General features: G+C 41.7%; 1 protein-coding gene across 1 annotated transcript in view; it reads left to right on the top strand.

Moving 5' to 3' along the window:
• Positions 1-24,458, top strand: part of P3H2 (prolyl 3-hydroxylase 2) — a 333,781-nt gene that overhangs the window by 171,921 nt on the left and 137,402 nt on the right. Inside the window, exon 3 of the mRNA XM_077290298.1 lies at positions 11,121-11,310. Coding sequence (XP_077146413.1) covers positions 11,121-11,310 — 190 coding nt within the window. The remainder of the gene's footprint in view (positions 1-11,120; positions 11,311-24,458) is intronic.

Here is a 24,458-nt window from a genome sequence, read left to right as displayed (position 1 = left end):
AACAAAAAACACATAAAAAACTAAGTGAAACTTGCTTTTTTTGCAACAAGTTTCTTACTGCCAAGAGAGCAGGTTTTTGCCTTCTGAAAAAAACGCACCAAAAGTGCAACGTGTTAACATAGCCTAATGATCCACTGCCTATCATTAGAAAATAAAGTGTCTAGTGCCATGTAACATGAATATGATTCTAGATACCAAGCATGATTATATAAAAGTGCCAAAAATAACCCATACCACAATGTGTCTTACCACTGCAATGGCGTCAGCCACAACGTGCGTTTCGCCTCTGCCTTCTTCACCCTCTATATATTACAACTTCCATCTTCACTATTTCTGTGTCAGAATTTCCTTATATACTTACATGATATAATATAGAAACTATTGTTCCTTTTTTGATGTATCACTATTGTTTAGCTTATTTTTGCATTGCACCCACCCCCGAATTGTAGTAACTGTAGCTCCTACACAGACAATTATCTTGATAATGTTGTACCTGAGGAAATACCCACGATTCTCCAACAGCAATTTTAGAGCAGGGTTGTAACTATTAAATGTCTCAAAATGTTTTTCCCATATATCCCTATAGATTTTGAAAGTAACATTCGAAATGACCAACTTTTCTGACTTTAACCTGCTATACATTTTATGTAGGGATCAGTCAAAACACATTGAAATCACTGTGGTATCTGTCACTAAGAATTTATCAGCAGAATCTTTAAGTCTTGTAATACGTAATGTTTAACCTCAAGGCTATGTGCCCACGATTCGGATGTAGCAGCACTTTGGATGCAACGTATTTTCGATGCTTCCAAAATGTTGCTTCCTAATCACGCAGGTAAATCTGCCTGTGTTCACTGAACCATGCGGATTTACCACATCCAAACACATTCTATAGTTGAAATTTCTGTAAAAGTCTCCGCAAGAGAAGAGAAATTGACATGCTGCGGATCATAAACTCACGCTGCATGTCAGTTTCCATGAGTAATCCAAAGATGCACATGCACACATAGTGGACATGGAGTTTCTAGAAATTGCATCCACTATGCTGTAACATCTGGATGCTGTGGGTTTGACACTACAGCTGACGCTGTGACTGCCATGACTGGGCGCTTAGCACCTTCGACACGCAACCCTACCCTGAAACTATTATAATAATCTTAATATATATAGCGCCAATATATTCTGCCGCGCTTTACAATTTAACAGTTCATATACAGCAGTCATAAATAACAATGTTAAATATAATACAATAATTAACGCAAAAATAATGCCGACCCTGCCCATAAGAGCTGACCATCTACAAAAAATCCTTATTGTAAGCAACGGATCTCAGTCTCAAGCTTTTATGAAAGTAAAACTCTCCTTTAATCATGCACAAATCTCATTTAACTAACGCTATTGAGGAAAATAAGCCATCGCCATCACTTTATTCTCCAGTATTCCATCACTTTAACCTACAATGCTACTGATTACTCTGTTGCAAAAAGCGTCCATGATCCTGACTGGCCCGGCATTTATAGGTTCAGTGATCACACAGATTGCAAATTCCAATGGCTGACTTTGGATTTAATAGATAAATGATACTAATTAAAGACTAACTATGTCTGGTAGAAATGTTAAGTCAAGCATGAAGGCAGTGAGCCGGGCAATGTACCTGATCTCAAGCTGTTAGTCCTTGGTTGAGATGTTCCGGGATTATTGTAGCAGTTTAGACATAACTTTGTTAGACTTCTCTGTTCCTGAAATCGATATTGACTTTTATTCACTGCTTTGGACTTGACTTTAATGGTTTTTGACATTGAATATTTAGGCTATGCTCAGTTGTATAACCTAGTCTGTGGTCAGTAGGAGTAGTGGCTATCGAAACAAAATGATAGATGTGTTTCCGCTGCTGAAAAAATCATTCCACTCTCAGCCAGGCATTGCCAACAGTTCTGTATGATAGCATTACACATTTTAGCTGACTCTGCTGCCTCTAGTCATACAATACATTCACTGCCTGAAAATATATTTTATGTGGTTCAACAGATGGAAATTACGTTTCCTATTTAAATCAGTCTGGAGACATAACTGGAAAAACCCAAGCAATAGTAAGGATTATGTCATGTAGTCCGGTCCCTCGGCTAAATACGCAGTCCGCAGTTAGTGAGGAGAATGGAACTATCACATGCAAGACATCATCTTTACAAAATCCCAACAGCTTTTCACCTATCCATCTGCTCAGAGCCTAGAAGCGCTGCCAGTGTGATTTTTGTCTGTAGATGCTGTACAGATGTAGTTGTCGAGCGTTGCACAATCTTTATGATCCGAGGGCCACATTCTCATACTTAAGGCGCTCCCTGGAGCCACAATACAACTTAATAGTATAGCACATTCTGAAACATTTGTGGCATATAGAAAATATGTGCTATACATGTCTGATAGATGCAGGTTCCACTTTTAGGACTCCCCCTGGGTGTTGGGGTCCCCTTCTTCCCCAAACAGAAGTCCAGCGAGATCATGGAAGTATGTAGCTTTCTTCAATTAAGATCATGAGGGTAACGGTATCAGTGTAGCATTTCACAACCCCATAAACTACAATGGAGAGATTGGCCCACAAAGATGGCCACCACTTACTCAGTTACTGCTTTGTGCTTCTGTCCAGGCACCACTCCTCTTTTCTCTGAGATAGAAACTATATGTGAGCAGCTACACATAGACAAGTCTTTGTATGTCCAGATAGTGAAAGGAAATCTGTCACCAGATTTTATCCTCTCCTAACCGAGCAGCATAATATAAAGACAGAGACCCTGATTCCAGCTATGTGTCACTTACTAGGCTACTTGCTGTAGTTTGATAGAATAACTGTCTTATCACAGGAGATTATCACTATAGGACTGGTAAACCTGCTGTCATGTATCCCTCCATTATCTTGAGCTCTTTATAACCCCCATCACCACTGACTTGCTTTCCATGTATTGTGCATATACAGAAAGCTGCTAATCAGTGGTGTAGGCGGGGTTATACAGAACTCAGCATTAAAGAACTGTTAGATCTGCAGCCATTGAAACAGTGATCTTAGCAAAGCTGCAGCAAGCAGCCCCGTAAGTGATAGATTTCTGGAATCTTTCCCTAAATTATGCTGCTTTCAGATGAGGCAGCAAAAACCTGCTGACAGATTCCCTTTCTGCTGCCATGGATTGCATGAATCAGAACTTGCACCCAGGTATCCCTTGTCTGTTCAGCACTGCCCTTAGATGGCTTGCCTGCACCCATTTTAAGTGACTGCCAGGTCTCTCCCATGTGTTTGTCGATCACCTGTAACAGGGCTGGGAGAAGTCATCTGGAGCCATACTTGGCTCATCTCTCCCTATAGTCCTCTGCTGGTCTTTCAAACTATGTTTTATCTGAAATGCGGATATGAGTCGCCCAGCCAGGGCAGTAGGGTACTCGGTGCCGGGTCCGGTCTCAAGGGGGATGTCACGGTGGCTGCAACCCGGTCTGTGGCCCTGGGGCTCAACGTTAAAGGGGAACGGTCTTTAAAGAGGAAAATGTTTGAGTCTGTCGTGACGCCACCTATGGTGTTCGGTCAGGGTGACCAATGCTGCGTTAAAGCAGTCTTCTGGGGGATGTTATTGCAGCACTGATGGTTCCCTTCCCACAGGTGAATCGGGGTCCCCAGGGCTCACAAGGTGTGTGGCAAGGATGTTGAATGCCGACGAATAAGTGGAGGAGACAAGTAGTGAGTCTTTACCTGGTTTACTGTAGTTAGCAGGCCACAGTCCAGGGTACCAGGCACGGATGATGGTATGATAACAGAACTAGGCAACATATTTAACTGGGAACATAACGCACTAAATAGTGTTACAGAAACCCAGAGTCCCAAGGACAAATTAGCTCCAAAAAGACCATAGGAGAAAAGGAGTAAACCGGAGCAAAGAAAGTGGTATAAATATAATTTATTAATTTTACAGACAAACAGTGCATAAATACATACTATTAGTACAAAATGGATGGTAAAAACAGGGTGAGTCCCCACCAGTCACAACACCGCCCTATAAGAGTATCCTGCATATAGAGTAATAGGAAAGTAACCAAAGTGAGCGCTTTAAGGTTAACCCTAGGAGAGCCTAATATACCCCCCAATATCTCCCCTTGATAAAGCTTCAATACCCGCGTCAGCGAAACGCGCGTCGGGGGTTCGTATGGACTGATTCCTGTCCGGTCCACACCGTCTCTTTCTCCTTGGTAAGCGCCGTTTGATTACTAGTATTTACACTGTGGGGTGTATATTAGGCTCTCCTAGGGTTAACCTTAAAGCGCACACTTTGGTTACTTTCCTATTACTCTATATGCAGGATACTCTTATAGGGCGGTGTTGTGACTGGTGGGGACTCACCCTGTTTTTACCATCCATTTTGTACTAATAGTATATATTTATGCACTGTTTGTCTGTAAAATTAATAAATTATATTTATACCACTTTCTTTGCTCCGGTTTACTCCTTTTCTCCTACGGATGATGGTATGGCCTGGCCGGCCCAGAGGTAATGGAGGGTTCCCTTGTTCCAGTAGAGGTCCGTGAGCCTTTCCAACTAGCGCCTGCTAAAGTGAGGTCCCGGCTGCCTGAAGCTTCCTGCAGAGTCCTCTATTCCCCCTGTCCTGAGGCAGGTGCCTGCATGATGGGCAGCTTGAGCCTTTTTACAGGGACTCTATCATGCCCTGGGCTCCTCATGTGCTGCTGCATCTCAGGTGTGGTGTGGGCAATGTCCATATGATCTTATGCCCTCCGGTTCTGCCAAGTGTCGTACAGTTCACTAAGGCCTCGGGCTCCCGGTACCCGGCTTCTGCTCTATGGCTCTGAGGGTGTCCTATCGCTGTTCCCCTCTGAGCACTCTTCCTCTCCTTTGCTCCTTCCCTTCCAGCTACTCCACATACAACCCTTCCAGGTTATCTGTCCTTCCAGAGGCTGCAACTCCTTCATGGCTGCTAGGCCTCTCACGTCTGCTCCAGACGTCCTTCCACTTCGGTATCTGTCTCCAACTAGCCTTACTCCTACTCCAGGTCAGGATACATGTAGCTTAGGGAAGCTCCCCTGAATGCGGGTCCTGAGCTCCCCCTCCTGGCCTGGATTCAGAATGTGTTGCACGTGTGTGCCTTACCTGGTGAAGAGAACTCCATTGCCTCTGAGCATGACATTACCTTCCCCGAAGGAAAAGCAACATCACTGCAGCAACCGGTCACCTGGGGTGCTGCAGATATATTTCAGAACAAGAGATATCTGGGTGCAACCGGGCTGTGAATCATTTTGCCAGTGGTTTAGGTAGCAGGAATCTGGTGACAGGTTCTCTTTAAGGGCAGCATAGAATGGCACAGCAGGCAGCATGTGGCTCCCATGCTACTAGGTATGCAACCCTGGTTTAACTGTAACCGCGGTATTTAAAGAGGACCTGTAACTTGGTAATAATGTGTGGTTGCGTCATCTGATCTAAATCCCAATCTTCTCCTGAACCTATGTTTTTGTTCCTGAGCCTCTCCACTCCTTAGATATGACCCTTTCTAGCCCCGCGGGCTAGGGGTACTCGGTACCAGGTCCTGCGGTTCACAGGGGGATGTCACGGTGGCTGCGACCCGGTCCATGGCCCAGGGTGCCCATGTAAAAGGGAAAGGTCTTTAAAAGGATAGAGTTTATGTTAGTGACGCCACCTGTGGTATTTGGTCATGGTGACCGACGCTGCTTTAAGGGGTCCGCTGGGGTGATGTTATGGCAGCTAGATGGTATACCTTCCCACAGGTGAAGTATGTCCCCAGGGCTTACCGATCTATAGATGGTGGTGTGATGAGAGGCGCAGAGAAGAACGAGGACGAAAGGTTGCAGTCTCTTTACCTTTACTGAAGACTTCAGCATCCACAGTCCAGGGCACCAAATTACAGGGCAGGCAGAATCCAGCCGGTTTGGAAGCAAGTCCAGAGTTCCCTTGTCCAGGTGGAAATCAGTAGCCTTCCTTTGCGCTGCGGTGGTGTAGTCCCTTTCTGCCTATGGCTTCACATAAGGGTCTCACAAATGTGGTGTTTCGTTCTCTTTGTCCCCCATATAGGATAGGACAAAACCCGTATGACTGGTGACTTGAGCCTGTTTTTAGGGTCTCTTAGATAACCCGGCTCTGTAGGTGTCACCGTGCCTCCTGGGAGCAAGTGCGGACAGGTAACTGCAATTAGCTGTCCTGCCGGTCTCTGAAATAAGGCGTAGAGGTCCTTTCTCCCTTGGTGTTCCGGCTACCGGGATTTTGCGCCTCAGAAGGAGGCAGCCTGAGCGGGGCTGGTCCCCTTCTGGTATCCTCTCCTTTGCTTCGATTTCCTTCACGCTCACTGCAATACAGTTCTGCCTTTCAGTGTCTCTTTCTGGGAGCTGCAGCTCTGAGGGCATGCACAGCTCCTTTAACCTTCTGTCCTCCTCAGACTCTTGTCTGGAACTAACTGAGCTGAGCTCAGCCAGCAACTAACTCCTGTCTGGAACTGACTGACTTTCCCTACAGACTACCAGTTATATATCTGGGGAGTGACCTAATAAATAGGAGCAAAAGCTCCCCCTGAAATGTGTTGCATGTTTGTGATATCTGGATGCAGTTATCCTTCCTTGCCTCCAAACATAGTATCACTCTCCCCGAGTGGAAAGCAATACCACTGCTACGACCTGGACCCTGGGGCGCCGCACATGTAAATTTAGTCTTGTTAGCCAAGGAGGTGGATCGTCATGAAGATTTCCACAGAGAAGAACTGAGGATCCTGCCCCCTAACAATACTATAATTAGTGACAAAGAAGAGAGAGACCATAGAAATGGAGAGGTGAAGAAACAAAAAATAAACAATGGCAGATTCAGAAGGGTGGCATTTAGATCATGTTTAGAAGTAAATATATTTGGCAAGTGACAGTTTTTTGTAACACCTTGAGTTTAAATAACAGGGTAGGTTGGATCTGCTGTCATAGAGAAGACCAAACAAATAACCTACTTTATTACATCAGAGAAATTATCTGTGGACCAGGGCCGGACTGGGACTAAAATTCAGCCCTGGCATTTGAAGTCACACAGGCCCACTTGTCGCATGGTGACTGTATAATATCTTTGTACACTTGTAGGCTACGTAGGCTACAAGAAGTAAGGGGAGTGTAAAACGACTATATAACATATAATTACAGCTGTATCCAGCATTACAGCTCAGTCCCCAAAGAATGTAATACAGCACAGCCCCCATAGACTATAATACAGCACAGCCCCCATAGAATGTAATACAGCACAGCCCCCATAGAATGTAATACAGCACAGCCCCCATAGAATGTAATGCAGCACAGCCCCATAGAATGTAATGCAGGCAGGCAGCCCCCATAGAATGTAAGGCAGGCAGGCAGCCCCCATAGAATGTAATGCAGGCAGGCAGCCAGCCCCCATAAAATGTAAGGCAGGCAGGCAGGCAGCCCCCCCTAATAGCTCCACAATCCAGTCATCACTCACTGATAAAAAAAAAAACAAACACACTACTCACCTCTCTCCTCGTGTCCCGCGCTGCTCCTGGCTCCGGCCTCAGCAGTCGCAGTCTGCCCGCCCGGTCACACAGCAGGTGCGCGATAATATGACGTCATCGCGCACCCGCAGTGTCAGCGGCAGGCAGAGCGGGGAATCATGGGAGAGGAAGCGTCAGCAGACGCTCTCTCCTCCATCATTGCATTCAACTGTACCGGCGTCTATGACGCCGGTATAGTTGAATGCGGGGCCGGGAGTGTGCCGCGACAGCGTGGGGAGTGTGCCGACAGCGGCACATTCGAGCGGCCCACTACTGCCATCGGCCCTTCTGGCATTTGCCAGAACTGCCCTATGGCCAGTCCGGCCCTGCTGTGGACACAAAATGATTCTATAAGAAAATTAATAGTTTAAAGGGGTATTCCCATCTCCAAGATCCTATCCCAATATGTTGTAGGTGTAATAATAATAATATTAGCAAATTCCTCTAATTAAAAATGTAGCATAGTTTTCCGATTTACTATGTCTCTTTCCTCTTGTGCAGGTATTGCAGGACCTTAAGTATCCATGGTAATGACCACTAGCAAATAGATAACTATCTGTCACTTCATAAGTGGATGAAACCATGGATACCTAAGGTCCTGTAATGCCTACACGTGAGAAAAGAGACATAGAGAATCAGAAGAACTATACTACATTTCTACTTGGAGGTATTTACTAATATTATTATTATTACACCTACTACATATTGGGATAGGATCTTGAAGTTGGGACTACCCCATTTAAAGTGCTAATGCCAGCTGATATTTTAATAAAAAGTAGGATTTCTTGTTTGTTTTCCTCCATTCCTGCACATATTACCAGCAATGACTCTTTTGCTGCATATTTATAATGTACCTTATCTGCCAAATGCATCATTATTAGTGATGAGCGAATATACTCGTTACTCGAGATTTCCCGAGCGCGCTCGGGTGACCTCCGAGTATTTTTTAGTGCTCGGAGATTTAGTTTTCTGCGCCGCAGCTGAATGATTTACATCTGTTAGCCAGCATAAGTACATGTGGGGGTTCCCTAGCAACCAGGCAACCCCCACATGTACTTATGCTGGCTAGCAGATGTAAATCATTCAGCTGAGGCGCTGAAAAATAAATCTCCGAGCACTAAAAAATACTCGGCGGTCACCTGAGCGTGCTCGGGAAATCTCGAGTAACGAGTATAGTCGCTCATCACTATTCATTATATAAATATTTGTTCAAAATATAGTTCCCGTGACTAAAAAATCAGTTCCGTATGTCAGAATAAGATTGTGCTGCAACACTGATATGGATTTATGCAAACAATCACATGGCTTATATGATTAGAACAAAAGGATCTACTGCTCGATAGTCACTAGTAGAGATGGGCGGACACCTGGATGTTCGGGTTTGGCGGGTTCGGCTGTACAGTTACAAAAAGTTCAGGTTCAGGTGCCAGAACCCGGACCCGAACCCAGACCCCATGTACTTGAATATATTCACATACCTGATATTTACATACCTGAACATCCAGTGTTTGCCACACTGTGGTTCACCGCCATTCACACAAGACAGCACAGCAGACACTTCTTCTGAATGGCGGTGAATCGGGCAAAGCGCCAGAATTGGCACATCTAATAGATGCGCCTTTTCTGGGCTGTTGTGGTCTGTTATTTTTAGGCTGAGGGAGCCAATATCCATAGCCCCTTACCAGCCTGAGAACAGCAGCCCCCAGCTATCTGCTTTAGCAAGGCTGGTTGTCAAAAAATGGGGGGACCCCTTGTAATTTTTTACATTATTTATGTGAATAATTTAAAAATAGGTGGTGGGGATCCCTCTTTTCTTGATAACCATTCTTGCTAATGCTGACAGCTGGTTGCAGCCCTCAGCTGTGAGTTTTGCCTGGCTTGTTATCACAAATATGGGGGGAACCCACACCGTTGTTTTTTTTTTTTTTTAACTTAGAGTGCAGGAGCTGGGTAATGAATCCTGTGGTAGTCACATCAGCTGACAAAAGTGCCCGGAGGTGAACTTTATACCTTTGATCACAGCTGCTAGCTTACGCTGTCTTTTGACAGCGTGGGAACTGCGGCTCACTGACTGGCGGTGATGAGTTCCCCAGCGATCAGAAGCGGTGTTTGCGTAAACAACAGCGCAACAAATACCCTGTGTTCGGGCAGCCGAACCTGAACAGTAAGGCCGGTGTCCCACTTGCAACTGCAATGTGAGAAACTCGCCTCAATACCTGGCACTGCAGCTAGCACTTGGGACCGGAGTGTGCTGCTGCATGTACTTCTATGCAGCTGAACGACTGTGCCCAAACAGTACGTGTTCAGTATGGATGCCGAACTTTGTGTTTGCCCATCTCTAGTCACTATTCTTCTGCTATCAGGAAAACATAGCCCCCATACCTATAAAATGAGGGTCCTCCCATACAAGTTAGATGATTGTTTGGTACTGGTAGGTGCAATATACATCTAATTTATGTAGCCAATGTAAGAATTCATTATTGGTCCAAGCCAAGACTTTAAAATCTCTTAAGGTATGTGCACACGTCCGGATTTCTTGCGGATTTCTTGCAGAAAATTTCCGGTTTTCTTCAGGAAATTTCTGCATTTTTTTTTTGCGTTTTTTTTCCGTTTTTTTTAGTATTCTGCAAGTGTAATTAGCTTGCAGAATGCTAAAGTTTTCCAAGCGATCTGTAGCATCGCTTGGAAAACTGACTGACAGGTTGGTCACACTTGTCAAACATACTGTTTGACAAGTGTGACCAATTTTTTACTATAGATGCAGCCTATGCAGCATCAATAGTAAAAGATAGAATGTTTAAAAATAATAAAAAAAATAAAAAAAATGGTTATACTCACCTGCAGACAGCGGATCTCCTCAGCGGCGTCCGTTCCTATAGATGCCGGTGTGGTTCAGGACCTTCCATGACGTCGCGGTCACGTGAGCAGTCACATGACCGGTCTCGCGACCAATCACAAGACCGCGACGTCATCGCAGGTCCTTCACCGCACACCAGCTATAGGAACCGAAGCGGCAGCATGCACCTGAGAGGCGGGAAGACTCCGGAGGCCATCGAAGGTGAGTATATGACTATTTTTTATTTTAATTCTTTTTTTTTTACCAATTATATGGTGCCCAGTCCGTGGAGGAGAGTCTCCTCTCCTCCACCCTGGGTACCAACCGCACATAATCTGCTTACTTCCCGCATGGTGTGCACAGCCCCGTGCGGGAAGTAAGCAGATCAATGCACTCCTAGGTGTGCGGAATCCCCGCAATTCCGCATTTTAATGAACATGTTGCTTTTTTTTCCGCGATGCGATTTTTTCGCGGAGAAAAAGGCTACATTTGCACAAAAAATGCGGAATACACTGTAAATAATAGGAGGCATATGTTAGCGTTTTTTTCGCGTTTTTATCACGTTTTTATAGGGAAAAAAACACAAAAAATACTGAACTTGTGCACATGGCCTCAAGGTCTGGAGAACCAGAACCATTTTTATATGCTGTTTAACCCTCTTCAATGTTCTTATCTTCAAACCTATCACCAAATACAGTAGTTACTCCTCTAAAGTTCGGCTAATATTTGTGTTTTTTTACTGTCAGGATGAATACCAAGCAGGTGTAAAATTATATGACCAGGAGCAATACGAAGAAGCTATTGATCACTTTGAAGAGGCCCTGAAAGGCTATTACCGGTCTGACGTTGAATGCAGAGCAATGTGTGGGGGACCACAAAAATTTGACGAATATGAATATGTGGACTACAGTGCAACACTTTATGAAGGAATTGCAGGTAACTGTGGCATGTAACAGTAAAATACGCTCCATTTTTTCATGTATATGAAGCTGTGGAGGAAATCAGGGGGCGTATAGTATACTGAGGGAACAATTTTGTACTGGATTTTAAAATGTATCCTAAAAACTTACAGGGGACTTGTGCAGGCCTGGCGTGTATGATGGGCCCATCCTCTTAATTAGAATAGGACTCCTGCACAATTCCTACTGGATGTGCGCCATACCTGGCAAGTGAAACTCTAGTAATGGGTTCTGATGCCCCCAAAATGTCATATTAGAATTATACAAATTGAGTAGATAAAGTATGTCCTTTCATATAAAAATCAGAAAGCTGAAATACATAGCTCATGAAGGGGAGCCATGTACAAAGTGCAAGACATAACAGCAAAACAAAAAACTGAACTGGACTATAAGCTGGCAAACGTGCAGACTGTAAGAGCACGTTCACACTGTGGTCTTTCCAGAGACAACACCCCCTTCCAAAAAAAGAGCATATACCTTACAACAACTAAATTAGTAAATGATTAATTACTTTTTATGTAGAGAACAAGAGATTCTTTAGGGTCATGTACAGAACTAATTGTTGCCAAAAAATAAAATTGAGTAACCTAGTGTCCAAAAATGGCAGCTCATTCTGGTAAAAATAAAGAGAAGTATAGTACATGTAATACAGCGCTGTAGAGAGGCGCTGTTGGCCAATCACTGCATGTCTTTCAGTAACCTAAGGGTTTTACTAGTGAGATGATTGAAATGATGGATTGATTGGTTGGATCTACCAGTCGATCACACAAGCCATAGATCTGTACTATGTTGTATTAATGTGTGCTCTAGTTCCAGTCACCCATAAAAGATTATTCTATGTTGGGAAATTGTTGAGTTTTTTAAATTGGGGGCCATCATAACTTGTACGACCACTGTACATACACAAAATCGACAGATAGATTATAGATAGATAGATGGATAATTTTGAAAAGGGGGTTATTTATTAAGCATGGACTGCAAACAATTAAACCAATGCTAAACAAATCACATTCTCCATCTGTTGTATAAGGTTTGTGTTTTTCGAATTTTGAGCAGCTCAGCTTATTGGAAGTCTGGACACCATCCAGAAAACAGTTTGGCTTCATGGTATTTTCCATAATCTCAACAGGTTGAGTAAACTGTTTACAAGTCTATGATCTAATGTGCATTTCTGCTGTGTCCTTATGCTGGCGTAAAAATCGTGCACATATTTCATATCTGTATTTTTAAACATAATCTATCATGGACAAGCGGGAGCAGAACATATCAGTTAGTAGTAAATTCATGGCTTTATTGCCAAGTGAGTATCAAAATATGTGTTGAATTCTTAATGTCAACAGTCATATTTACCTCCGAGTATAATAGCCAGATAAATCATTGAGTACCAACACACTGCTCTAGAGTTCTGTGGTCTGGAATGAGCCCTACAAACTGGCCTTGTGTCCTCATGGGTTTTGTTGGCTAGTAAATGTACAATTGAAGGCCTCAGTTACGGCCGAGTTTACATCAGCGGACATGCATTATTATATGACCACCGATTAGCTACTTTACTTATCGGCAGTTGTTTAACAATCTGTTTGGACAGGCTGACTGCATTACCTACGAACAAAGAAGGATCAGTAACAGCTGCCATTGTTTTTGCAGTACAGGTCCTGTTTACACAGGATGATGTGCTGTTGAGAACATTGATTTTTATGTCTGCTTAAAAATCATTACACCCGACGAACAAGAGTCTTTCTTGTTTGTCAGGTGATCGTCAACCTGCCCAATTGTTAGCAAACAAGTGATTCTAGGAACTCTCATTCATGATAATTGTGTAAATCCGATTTAGACTTCTCTGTAACTTAAACATATTGGCTATATTGCCCAATGCTTACGTCATTTCCTCTAGTGTAACCTTGAAAATCTCTAATTTGTGACAGAAATGAACTAGGTCAATATTGGACAATATTTCATGTTAACTCCATCCGCAGGATGTATTTTCTTTTGGGGTAACCTTTGCATTCATCTAATAAAGGCACAAACATATTACTTTTATAAACTGTTGAAGACTCATGCTATGTTGCTAAAAATAAGTAATATTATAATGTTACTAGAAATACTACAATAAATACTTTAAAAAAATCTTCATCAGCAACTGCAATTTGTTATAAAAATCCCAAACTGCTCTTTAATCAATCTCCCAGGGTCCAGAGCTGAGGGACAACCAAATTAAGGCCACATATAAATTAGACCAAGGGTCCCCAACATGTGGCTCACGAGTCTGTGATGTCTATCTCGATGCAAACCCGCTAATATTGTCAGACTCAGACAACAGTCTGATGTACAAGGGTGACTCTCAACTGTCCCCATCTGTTTGATTTTACACATCTGATTCCATTGTTCTTGGCAAGGCAAGCTAGAGGAGGCTCGTAAAGACAGCGGCTCTCTCGTAAAGAACATAGGAGCACTTAGCAGGGTCAACACTCCTGTGCATGGAGGATTCGAGAGAGATAGCTGCTGGCCGAATGATTGGCTAAACCATCGCTAGGCTGACCGCTGTCTATTTTATATGGGGCTCTTTAGTCCACTATCAGCAGCTGTTAGCAGGAGGAGAAATGAGTGCCCATCTCTTGCAGAAGAGCTAACCAATTTTACTTTGCCAATTGGGATTCACTTATCTTACACAGTATTATAAACCTCTGTTTAAAGACAAGAGAACAAAATAACATGTGCATATCAATGAGAAGGAATTGAAAACAAAATATAGTGTGTGTACAGCATTGCTGAATATCATGCTACTATTTAAATAAATGGTTATAATTAACATGTTTATATGTTTTTGGAGGAGAAATATACAGTAAAGCCACAAATGACTATTCAAATACAGTGTAACATAGCTGGAAAGGATAGGGTTAAATTTCAGCTCTGTAGGGTCTTGATGAGATACACTTGAGGGAGTGTCAGTCTGAGGATGAATGTGTCTGCTGGTGAGTGAACAGTCAAAATGTGAGCTGTAGCTGAGAGAGACGTGTTCAGGTGTCTTTAAACGAAGATAGCGCTAAGCTGTCTGTGAGAGCTGCAGAGACCATGTGGAAGTTGCGGCCTATTCAGGGTGAACTGAGCTAGGAGTTGAATACTTCTGTTTGACACTGGAAGCTGCTAGAGCGTGCCCTGAAGGGGATACTGAGACATGGTAGAATCGTATCTCTTTTGTGTATGAAGTTTGCTCCTGGATAAAGGACTGTAACCTATTCAGGTGAGCCCGCACTGACATACATCATTATTAGTGTTGAGCATTCCGATACCGCAAGTATCGGGTATCGGCCGATATTTGCTGTATCGGAATTCCGATACCGAGATCCGATACTTTTGTGGTATCGGGAATCGGTATCGGGATCGATATTAATGTGTAAAATAAAGAATAAAAATTAAAAATATTGATATACTCACCCTCTGACGTGCCCTGGTTGTAACCGCCAGCCTCCGTTCATAAGAATGAGCGCTTGAAAGTCCTTAAATGACGTCACAGCCTGTGATTGGTCGCGGAGCGGTCACGTGACCGCTCCGCGACCAATCACAGGCCGCAACATCATCTAAGGACTTTCAAGCGCTCATTCTTATGAACGGAGGCTGGCGGTTACAACCAGGGCACGTCAGAGGGTGAGTATATCAATATTTTTTATTTTTATTCTTTATTTTACACATTAATATGGATCCCAGGGCCTGAAGGGGAGTTTCCTCTCCTTCAGACCCTGGGAACCATCAGGATACCTTCCGATACTTGGTGTCCCATTGACTTGTATTGGTATCGGGTATCGGTATCGGCGATATCCGATACTTTTCGGGTATCGGCCGATACTATCCGATACCGATACTTTCAAGTATCGGACGGTATCGCTCAACACCAGTCATTATGATTAAATGCACAAGCCATGTGCAGAGAACTGCAAGTATCAGTGGTTACTATGGACAATAGATGGTTTATTTGACTGAGCTGGGACTTTCTCAGCCATGTAGGAGTAGCCAGGGTCTGTTCTGTTTAGTTAGCGCCTGGACAAGGGTAGAGATTTATGCTCATGATATTGTTTTGGGTCTGTGCAACCTGTGGAAAGCAATAAAAACTCCATGTGTTTGGACCATAACTGCTTTGACTGTGTGAACGTTACTTTAGGTCTTCATGCCTAATGTCTACCAGAGATAGTGAGTCCCTACAACAGTTGCACAAACTCTGTATCTTCTACAGCACATATGCTATAGTTTTTTATGTACCCATTTTTACTTTGCAGAATACATAGCAGAGCTTTTTATTTTTAGAGAGAACTTTATCAAATAGACATTGACATTTTTGGACAGCTTTCAGCGGTCTGTATTGCTTGGATGGGAACAAGAAATTTACCAAACTGAATTGTCACAATGGCGACATCATATTACATGGCTACACTAGTATTCAGTGACCCATTCTTTCATACATGTTAGTAAATGTAGACTACAAGGCTAGGTGTTTGACTTTATACACCTATGACAATGAGACTGAATAAAAAACCTGAATTCAATGGTTAAGAAGAGGCCCTAAATAGTGTTAGTGTATGTATTACACTTCTAGTGCTATATACAGTGCTCATCATAAATGAGTACAACCCAACAGATTTCTCAGGAAACCTTTAGTTTCCTTTCACAATCAACATTTTCTATGTGGTACCATACTACAAAGTACTCCTACAAATGTGGGCCATTGATTGCAAAGAAGATTTGTTATTTTAAACACCCAAAAAGTAATTTTCCTAACAAATTAATTCAAGATCATGTTGCAAAACTGAGTACACACCAGTAAAAAATCTTAGGAGCAAAGCTACAGACTGCAAAACTAGACTACACAATTCTAATTAACATGATTTCAACCACAAGTAAGTCTAATTATTGATTAAACAGCCATACAGCAGACAGGTGACGATAAAAGGCCTTTCTTAACAAAAAAAAAAACCCTTCCCATTTCATGTAGTCAACAATGGCACCAGATGGAAGAGAAATGTCACAAGACCTGAAAAAATAAAATCATTTCTTTACACAAGAAAGGTCAAGGCTACAAGAAAATTGGCAAAGCCTTAATTATCAGGCAGAATACTGTAGCAAATGTGAAACAAAAATGTAACAAAGATGTACTGCATCCATCTTAGTGACATCCAGGCTGACCACAGAAGGAGAGTGTCTTCTGATGAGAATGTTTGAAGAAAATCGACATGCAAGTTCATTGCAGTTAGCTATAGATGAAGAAAGAAACTGGAGTGAGTGTTTACCGTAACACAATATGGCAGACACTGCTAAAGAATGTCATGCATGGCAAGAAAGCCTCTCCTAAAGCTACACTCTAAAAAGCCTGCCTACAACTTGGCAGGACCCATGCTGAAAAATATAACGACAACCAGGACTCTATACTCTGGAGTGATGAGATCATCATAAATGTTTTTGGAAGTGCTGACTTCAAAACTTTGACATTGCTAGGGTGAGGAATACAAAGAAAAATGTATGGTGTGGGGCTGTATAAGTTCAGCTGGTGTATGGGAGCTACATGTCCTTGATGGTATCATGAATTTACAGATGTACTACTCTATAGGGAAAGAGAAATGCTGCCATCATTCTGTGCCTTGGTAGATGTGCAATTTTCCAATTTACCATCATGACAATGATCCAAAATGCACATCTAAGGCCGCTGTTCCATTTCTAAAGAACAAGGTGAAAGTGATTCATTAGCCATGTTTGTCCCCTGATCTGAACATAATCGAACATCTATGGTGAATTCTGGACAGACAAGCTGGGAATCACTCTCCATCCAGCATCCAGGCTCTAAAAGAAGTCATTCCTGAAGAATGGGAAAATATATATGCCGCCATCTTGTACATTCCATGCCTTAGAAAACTTTGTGCTGTCTTTAAAAATCATGCGGGTCAAACAAAATACTAAATGTAGTAGTTTTTGATGTGGTTTATATTCATTTTTGTATCCACTAATTTGAGTAAACCCTCTAGAATTATTTTATGAGGAATGCAAGCAATGACCAAAACAGACATGTCATTAGAGCCGATGTGTCCTCTATAAATACAGACATTACGTCTCTGGACACTTAGGTAATGATCATTACACAGACACAGAGGCATTTGGAAAAACCCCTTTCTAAGAATCCTGCTTTTGTCTGGCTGCTGTCATTGCAGTAATCAGGGAAAGTTTTTTTTGCAGCCCATAAAATCAGTTGGCTCAATATAATTATTGTAAGGTCAGTTCAAAGCAATGTGTAACTTTAGGCAGGTGGTCACCAAACATGAGCAGCCTTATAGACAGACCTTTTTCTCCCAGCAATGAAACTCACATCTCATATCACAACTTATTTATGATTTATTGTTAGGAATAATGTTTAAACATGACATTAGCTTGTATATTAAGATGGGGTTACATCCTATCTGCCATCATTCGCAATGGAATTTGTGTGCTTTCTACTTCCTTTTCTTCGAGTGCATGCTATCTACTATCTACATCTGTTTTTACCATCTCAGAGGACAACATAAATTGTCTTCTGAAAAGGAGGAAGTCAGTATACATTTGCTTATCAGGCGTATTACTGCCAGTGATAGATTTATGGACTCTTATCCCAAGTATTTCTCTGGCATTAAAAAAAAGTCAAACGTGTCCTATCCACTGTATAAATCTTGTCTTAAGCACCAGAAATCCAGCCTTGTGTAGGAGTTTCCAATGCATGACTTCATCCTCATCTACTCACGTGATGCCCAATGTTACAATTACTTTATTCAGTAATTCTCCAAAATGTTTGGGATTGTATAAAATCAGTGCTATAGTAACAAAGTACCTAACTAGATCCTTCTGTGAAACAAGAGCCAGATATAGTGATTCCCTTGGTAAAGTTTCTGTTTAGATAACATATTTCCATTGGCAGGGACCGTGATATTCCCCTTTGAAATTAATAAATTATCAAGAGGGAGCTATTACATTGAACTTTTAAAAAGCTTAAATGGGGTTGAAAATTATCTCATTACGCAAATAAGAACCAGTACTAATTCCTTTGCCCGCACAGCTTATCCTTTGTGTATTTCATGTCATCGGAGCATTAGACTTGGTGCCGAGCCCACACACTACTAATCAAAACCTTTATTCCCATAAACTAAATTGTTCTTAAATGCAAGAAGCATAAAAATGTGGCTGCCACAAGCCAGCTGGCTGAAACGCGTTATTTGGTTTTCCCTCCAGGAGTCTGGATCCATGTATCATCCTCTGCTGTATACATTCAGAGATATTTATTCTACGTTTCATCATTAAGAAGTTTTTTGGCAGCCAAAAAGGAATGAAATCCTTTAGTGAATTCACTTAAATGAAGTTGAATCATTTGAGCTGATTTTTGGGATTTCCTGCCAGAAAGAGAGTCTGTTTTATAGTTTTGAACGTGCAAATATCAATAAATCTGTTATAATTTAGGATGACGTTTGCAGATGACTTAGTCGTGGGCATTTACTGATTTCTTCTCAATTGTTCTGCATTATAATTCATGAAAGGTTTCCTAGAAAATCTTAAGGCTTTTCTGAAAAGCAGAAATAGTATTCAGGGGAAACTTATCCTTCAATAAAAATAATCTATGCTGTCTGGCCCGGTGAACTCATTGCTGTAATCAATTGACAGGAACTGATTTTTTCTGTGCTCTTGTAAAGGATTGATGAGAAAGACAGCACCTCCTAAAGACATTTTAGAATGTCTGAATATTATATTATTTTATGTGTTAATAATGACGTTTCATAGAATTTGTTCCTTTCTTTGTGAATTGCTAAAGAGAAATGTAGTTGTAATTGAGCACATTAGCATTTGCAGACACACTAGTTAAGAGGGAGTTAAGAGGTCTTAACACACGGGGGACGCTAAGGGTCCTTTAAGGGTATGTGCACACGTATTCTTGAGGTCTGCGGATTTTTCCGCAGCGGATTTGTGAAAACCGCAGGTAAAAGGCACTGCATTTTACCCGCGGATTTCCTGCGGAATTACTGCGGATTTACCACGAATTTTGTGTGGATTCCACTGCGGTTTTACACCTGCGGTTTTCTATTATGGAGCAGGTGTAAAACCGCTGCGGATTCCGCACAAAGAATTGACATGCTGCGGAATGTAAACCGCTGCGTTTCCGCGCGTTTTTTTCTGCAGCATGGGCACAGCGGATTGCGTTTCCCATAGGTTTACATTGTACTGTAAACGCATGGGAAACTGCTGCGGACCTGCAGCTGCGGAAACGCTGCGGATCCGCAGCAAAATACGCAGCCTGTGAACATAGCCTAATACACCTGTTTTGCAGGGGGTTCAAATGTAAGGTCTGATGGGACCAATGAACGTGAGAAAAAGCGCAGGATGAAAGCACCCTTAGGCTGCCATCACACTAGCAGTATTTGGTCAGTATTTTACATCAGTATTTGTAAGCCAAAACCAGGAGTAGAACAATTAGAGGAGAAGTATAATAGAAACATATGCACCACTTCTGCATTTATCACCCACTCCTGGTTTTGTCTTACAAATACTGATGTAAAATACTGACCGAATACTGCTAGTGTGATGGCAGCCTTAGTTGTTATGAGACCGTGGCTGTAAATTGAGAGTCAGTCAGAGAGTCGTAGGTAGTGTGAATTAGGCTACACTGTGTGTGCAAGACAGAGAATAGTCAAAATAGCAAGAAAATATCTTTGATTATGAAGAGTGGTTGACTAGATTGTCACAGCAAGGGGAGAAGGAGAATTTTAATTTCCCAGAGTAGGAAAAAAAAACAGAAAGGGAGCTCAAACAGGAGGATATGTAGTCTTGAGTCTAGACAAGTACCACCGCTGTATGTTAGTGGTGACACTGAGACAGTGAAGAAGTTGGCATTGAGGTAAAGTGTAGGCCAAGTTCGGAAAGTTTCAGTGAAGATATATTTTGCTCATCAGGTTAAGGCACTTAAGTACTGCACAATCCGCAGGAAATCAGACCACAGTCTGCAGGTAAGTTACAGAAACAATGAAAGGACTAGGTATAGTATGTCATGTAATTATATTGTATTCCTCAAGTGTTGTATTTCCTCAAGCCACTGAACACGGTAAAGCTTGAACCTTTTGTTAACGAAAGATGTCTTTATTAAGAATGGTGCCTGCTATCATCTGAGTGTACTTTTAATCAAATATTACAGTGAGTAAACACTTATTTTGATAAAATGGAGATTCCCCATTTCTGAAGTATGAAAAGGACCCCAAGTTTTATTTCAGCTAGAAGTATGCAGTCACCAGGGAGAATGTTTGGAAGAGAATGTATCACACACATACACAAAAGAAAACTATTTTCACTTGTAGGAGAGGTCGTTGATATGATCTTTGGCACATGTCATCCATATGCTTCCCTTGTATTGGGTAGATCACTTAACGATCAGCTGAGTGTTATGTCTCACTTTGTGTGGTGGCTCCTCAAAGCTCTTGAAAAAGAAAAGTTGGAATGCACAACTACATGACATACTGTAGGTGCAACAGTATGATCTGATTGGAAAAATAGGAAAAGTAGAGACTGGATGACGGCTGGAGAAGTTGACCGGTAGTCCACTAGGAGGTTAGAAACTCAGCGTAAGGTGACCCATTGAGCAGAGTCAAGCAAATAACATGGCAGAGAAAATTCTACAATGTAATGTACTTGAGTAGATCAAGGTGGCTTACAGTAACAATGAAGCAGAATTTTGTTGGTCAAAGATGACTGTAGCAGCGCAACAGAGCCAAGTGAAAAACAGTAGTTGAGCTGAGTAGGCTAGGAGATTTACAGTAGCGATATAGCACAGTCCAGTGCTGTAGTCGAGTTGAATAGGTCAGAAGATTCAATGTAAAAATGTAGCAGAGTTCAGCAAAATACCACAGCAGGGTATAACAGGAGGTAAACATAGTGTATCAGAGACTAGCAATAGAGTGAACTGAAAAGGGTAACAATGTTTTGAACTTTTGACTTTCAGGTTCCATATCTCATTATCCTTTTCTGCTTTGAACTTGAGACTGCCATCATTTTATAGACAATCATCTTAGTTATCTCATAAATTAATTTAACTTGCAACTATTTAGCATATGATTAGTTATGCAGATTCTTGTCATGTTTTTTCTCCTGGTGCTGGAAAAATATTATTCTTCCTGAATACTACAAAATACAACTTGTTCTCACATTTTTAATAGCTCAGTGTATTATTAGGTAGATTCCCAAGTGAATGGTCATTAGTTCAATTCGAGGAGCAGCCATGAAGATGATTTCCCTAGAAAAGAAAAACCTCATCATCCATCTCATTGATAGCAGTCTCTTCGCCAAGGAAATTGCATCATGTAAGTGCCATGACAGTTGGAAGAATATGAAATGAAGTCCATCTATCCATTCAGAAGCCAAAGATGGACATCCAGGCAAGATATCGAAGTCAACAAGTCAGCTAGTCCCAAGGTCTATCAGTTCTGGTGCAGCAAACACGGCAGTGGAGATGGCTCGTATGCTTCATAATAGTGAGATCACAGATGTTGATGCAAGCACCATGCAATGCACATTACACAAGTCTGGAATGGTGGCCTAAAAATAGGTGAAGAAGTCTCAACTTCAATATTGTCATAAGAAGCATAGGTTCGAGTTTGCAAACAAGTGCGAAAAGTCAACATTTAAAGATTTGAAACTTGTGATTAGGAGCGATTACATTAAAGGCAATAGACTAGGCTCTGATAGGTGCAAATGGGTCTTAAAGAAACAAGGGAAAAGGGGGCTAACAGAGTGAGAAATTGAAGGAAATGTCAAGTTCGGTGGAGGAAGCCTGATGATATGGGGTTGTTTCACAGCCAAAGGAATTGGATACTTGACCATGATGGATGGTGGTCTCAATGCTGAGCTATATGTGAGTATCCTACAAGATGAGTTACACTCAAATACTATGGGTATGAAAAGGATGACATGGTCTTCCAAGAGAACAACAACACGGAGTATACATCAAGATTGGCAAAGGAATGGTTCAATGACAATGAAGTAGAAGTGCTGGAATGGCCCCACCGTCCCCAAACCTCAACCCAATCAAACACTTATTGGGAGAATTGAAGAAAAAGCTGTATACATATCCACGTGAGTCGACCAGTAGGCAACAACTTTGGGAACGTGTAGAAGAGACCGGAGATCAAATTTCGGTTGACACATGTTTGAATCTGATCGAGAGCATGCCCAAAACGATTCAGGCAGTGTTAAAAGTCAAAAGTGGATTTACAAAATACTTACAAAATAATAACGATTAAAATTTAGATCTTTAGGAACAAAACAGTAACAATGCAGTGACATGACAAGAATCTGCATAACTAATCATATGCTAAATAATTTAAAGTCAAATTTCAGTATGAGATATCCATGATGATTTTCTACAAAATGATGGCTGTCTCATGTTCAAAGCAGAAGTGGATAATGAGACATGGAGCCTGAAAGTCAAAAGTTCAAAACATTACCCTTTGCTTTTCACTGCATATCAAATGTGGATATGAAAGAGGCACAAAATATAGCAGAGTGATATGGTGAAGGTCCTAAGTAGTGGATGCCAACTACCTGAATACTGGTGGTGTTAATAGGAGGCAAGAGAAGACTAGCTTGCTGGGTCACTAACTGCCATGATGAACTAATTACACAATCAAAAATCGAAAACTGAAGTCAGAGGGGTAGCTAGAGTCAGATACCAGCTCATCAGTGATCACATACTCAAACATGCCTAGGTCAAAATAGGGGGAAACAACAGGTTCAGTTGAAGTCAAAGTAGAAGCTCGATCTATATCAGGATTCACAGAATAAATAAAACATTAGAGTCCAGGGATTTTCCTGACAGAATATGTGACAACTTCATCAGGTTGGTGGTACAGTAGGTTAAGTAGGGTGTGGAATTGAACCATTGATCATTGTTTAATCCTGAATGGGGCTGTGCAGCACATACGTCAATTAGCCTGGCTGGGTGGATCCACAGGTCTCAGCTTGACCAATCCTACAGGTCTCAGCTTGACCAATCCTTGGCTGGACAGCATCTGTGCTATCCAGAGATACTGGCTGTAGCTTCCTTCCATCACTAGTGCCACCAACCAAGTGAATGCAGCGATAACTGATGACTGAAGCAGATCTAGGTAGAGATGTGACAGGAAGACATCAGTGGCAGGAGGAAGATGGTGAATCTGGCGCTGGAGCCAAGTTGAGGTAAGTAACAGAGAGCTTCTAAAACCTACTACGTGGGGAGGTAGTACTGGGCAACAAGTGTTTCTTAGCCCTGCATCACCACAGCAAGGGAAATGGAGCATTACACAGTTTTAACTTGAATCAATAGACCATCAGTGTAATGCACAGATGTGCTTGCTACTCTAGAGGGAGAGATATCCTTTTCATCTGTTCTTCACAATGCATGATAGATAAGGGTCCATTCTAATATCTTATAACTTCTAAATGAGATTTTGAAAATGGATGTTTATATTGAGTGAGTAATGAATTTGTATATCACATAAAAGCTTCCTTATCCATTCATGCTCACAGAGGTCTAGTCAGCTTGTATCTATTACACCGCTTGCTGAGTTCTTGCATTATAGGAAAGGCATGATGAAAATGCTTTGATTACTGGTGATTTTTTTATCTACAAACTCCACATGCTAAAAACTGAATCTTAGATGAAAACCGCAGTACCACTGTCTCATCACCAAAGGGTAAATTACAGAAAGTACTTGAACAATCCAAAGTGAAATTCAGTGTTTTTGGTTCATTTTTTCAGAGCCTTTTTCAAGTGAGAAAAGCTGTATTAAAAAGCTAAAACTTTAGGGATCTGAATCATGACCCAGCCTATTTTGGCCTTAATGACCTGGCCGTTTTTTGCAATTCTGACCAGTGTCCCTTTATGAGGTAATAACTCAGGAACGCTTCAACGGATCCTAGCGATTCTGAGACTGTTTTTTCGTGACATATTGGGCTTCATGTTAGAGGTAAATTTAGGTCGATAATTTCTGAGTTTATTTGTGAAAAAAAACGGAAATTTGGCGAAAATTTTGAAAATTTCTCAATTTTCACATTTTGAATTTTTATTCTGTTAAACCAGAGAGTTATGTGACACAAAATAGTTAA

This window comes from Ranitomeya variabilis, chromosome 2 (assembly GCF_051348905.1).
Source record: "Ranitomeya variabilis isolate aRanVar5 chromosome 2, aRanVar5.hap1, whole genome shotgun sequence".
In the NCBI taxonomy this organism is placed as follows: Eukaryota; Metazoa; Chordata; class Amphibia; order Anura; family Dendrobatidae; genus Ranitomeya; species Ranitomeya variabilis.
Note: the sequence above shows the minus strand (reverse complement) of the source record. Positions and strands in the feature narration are given on the sequence as shown.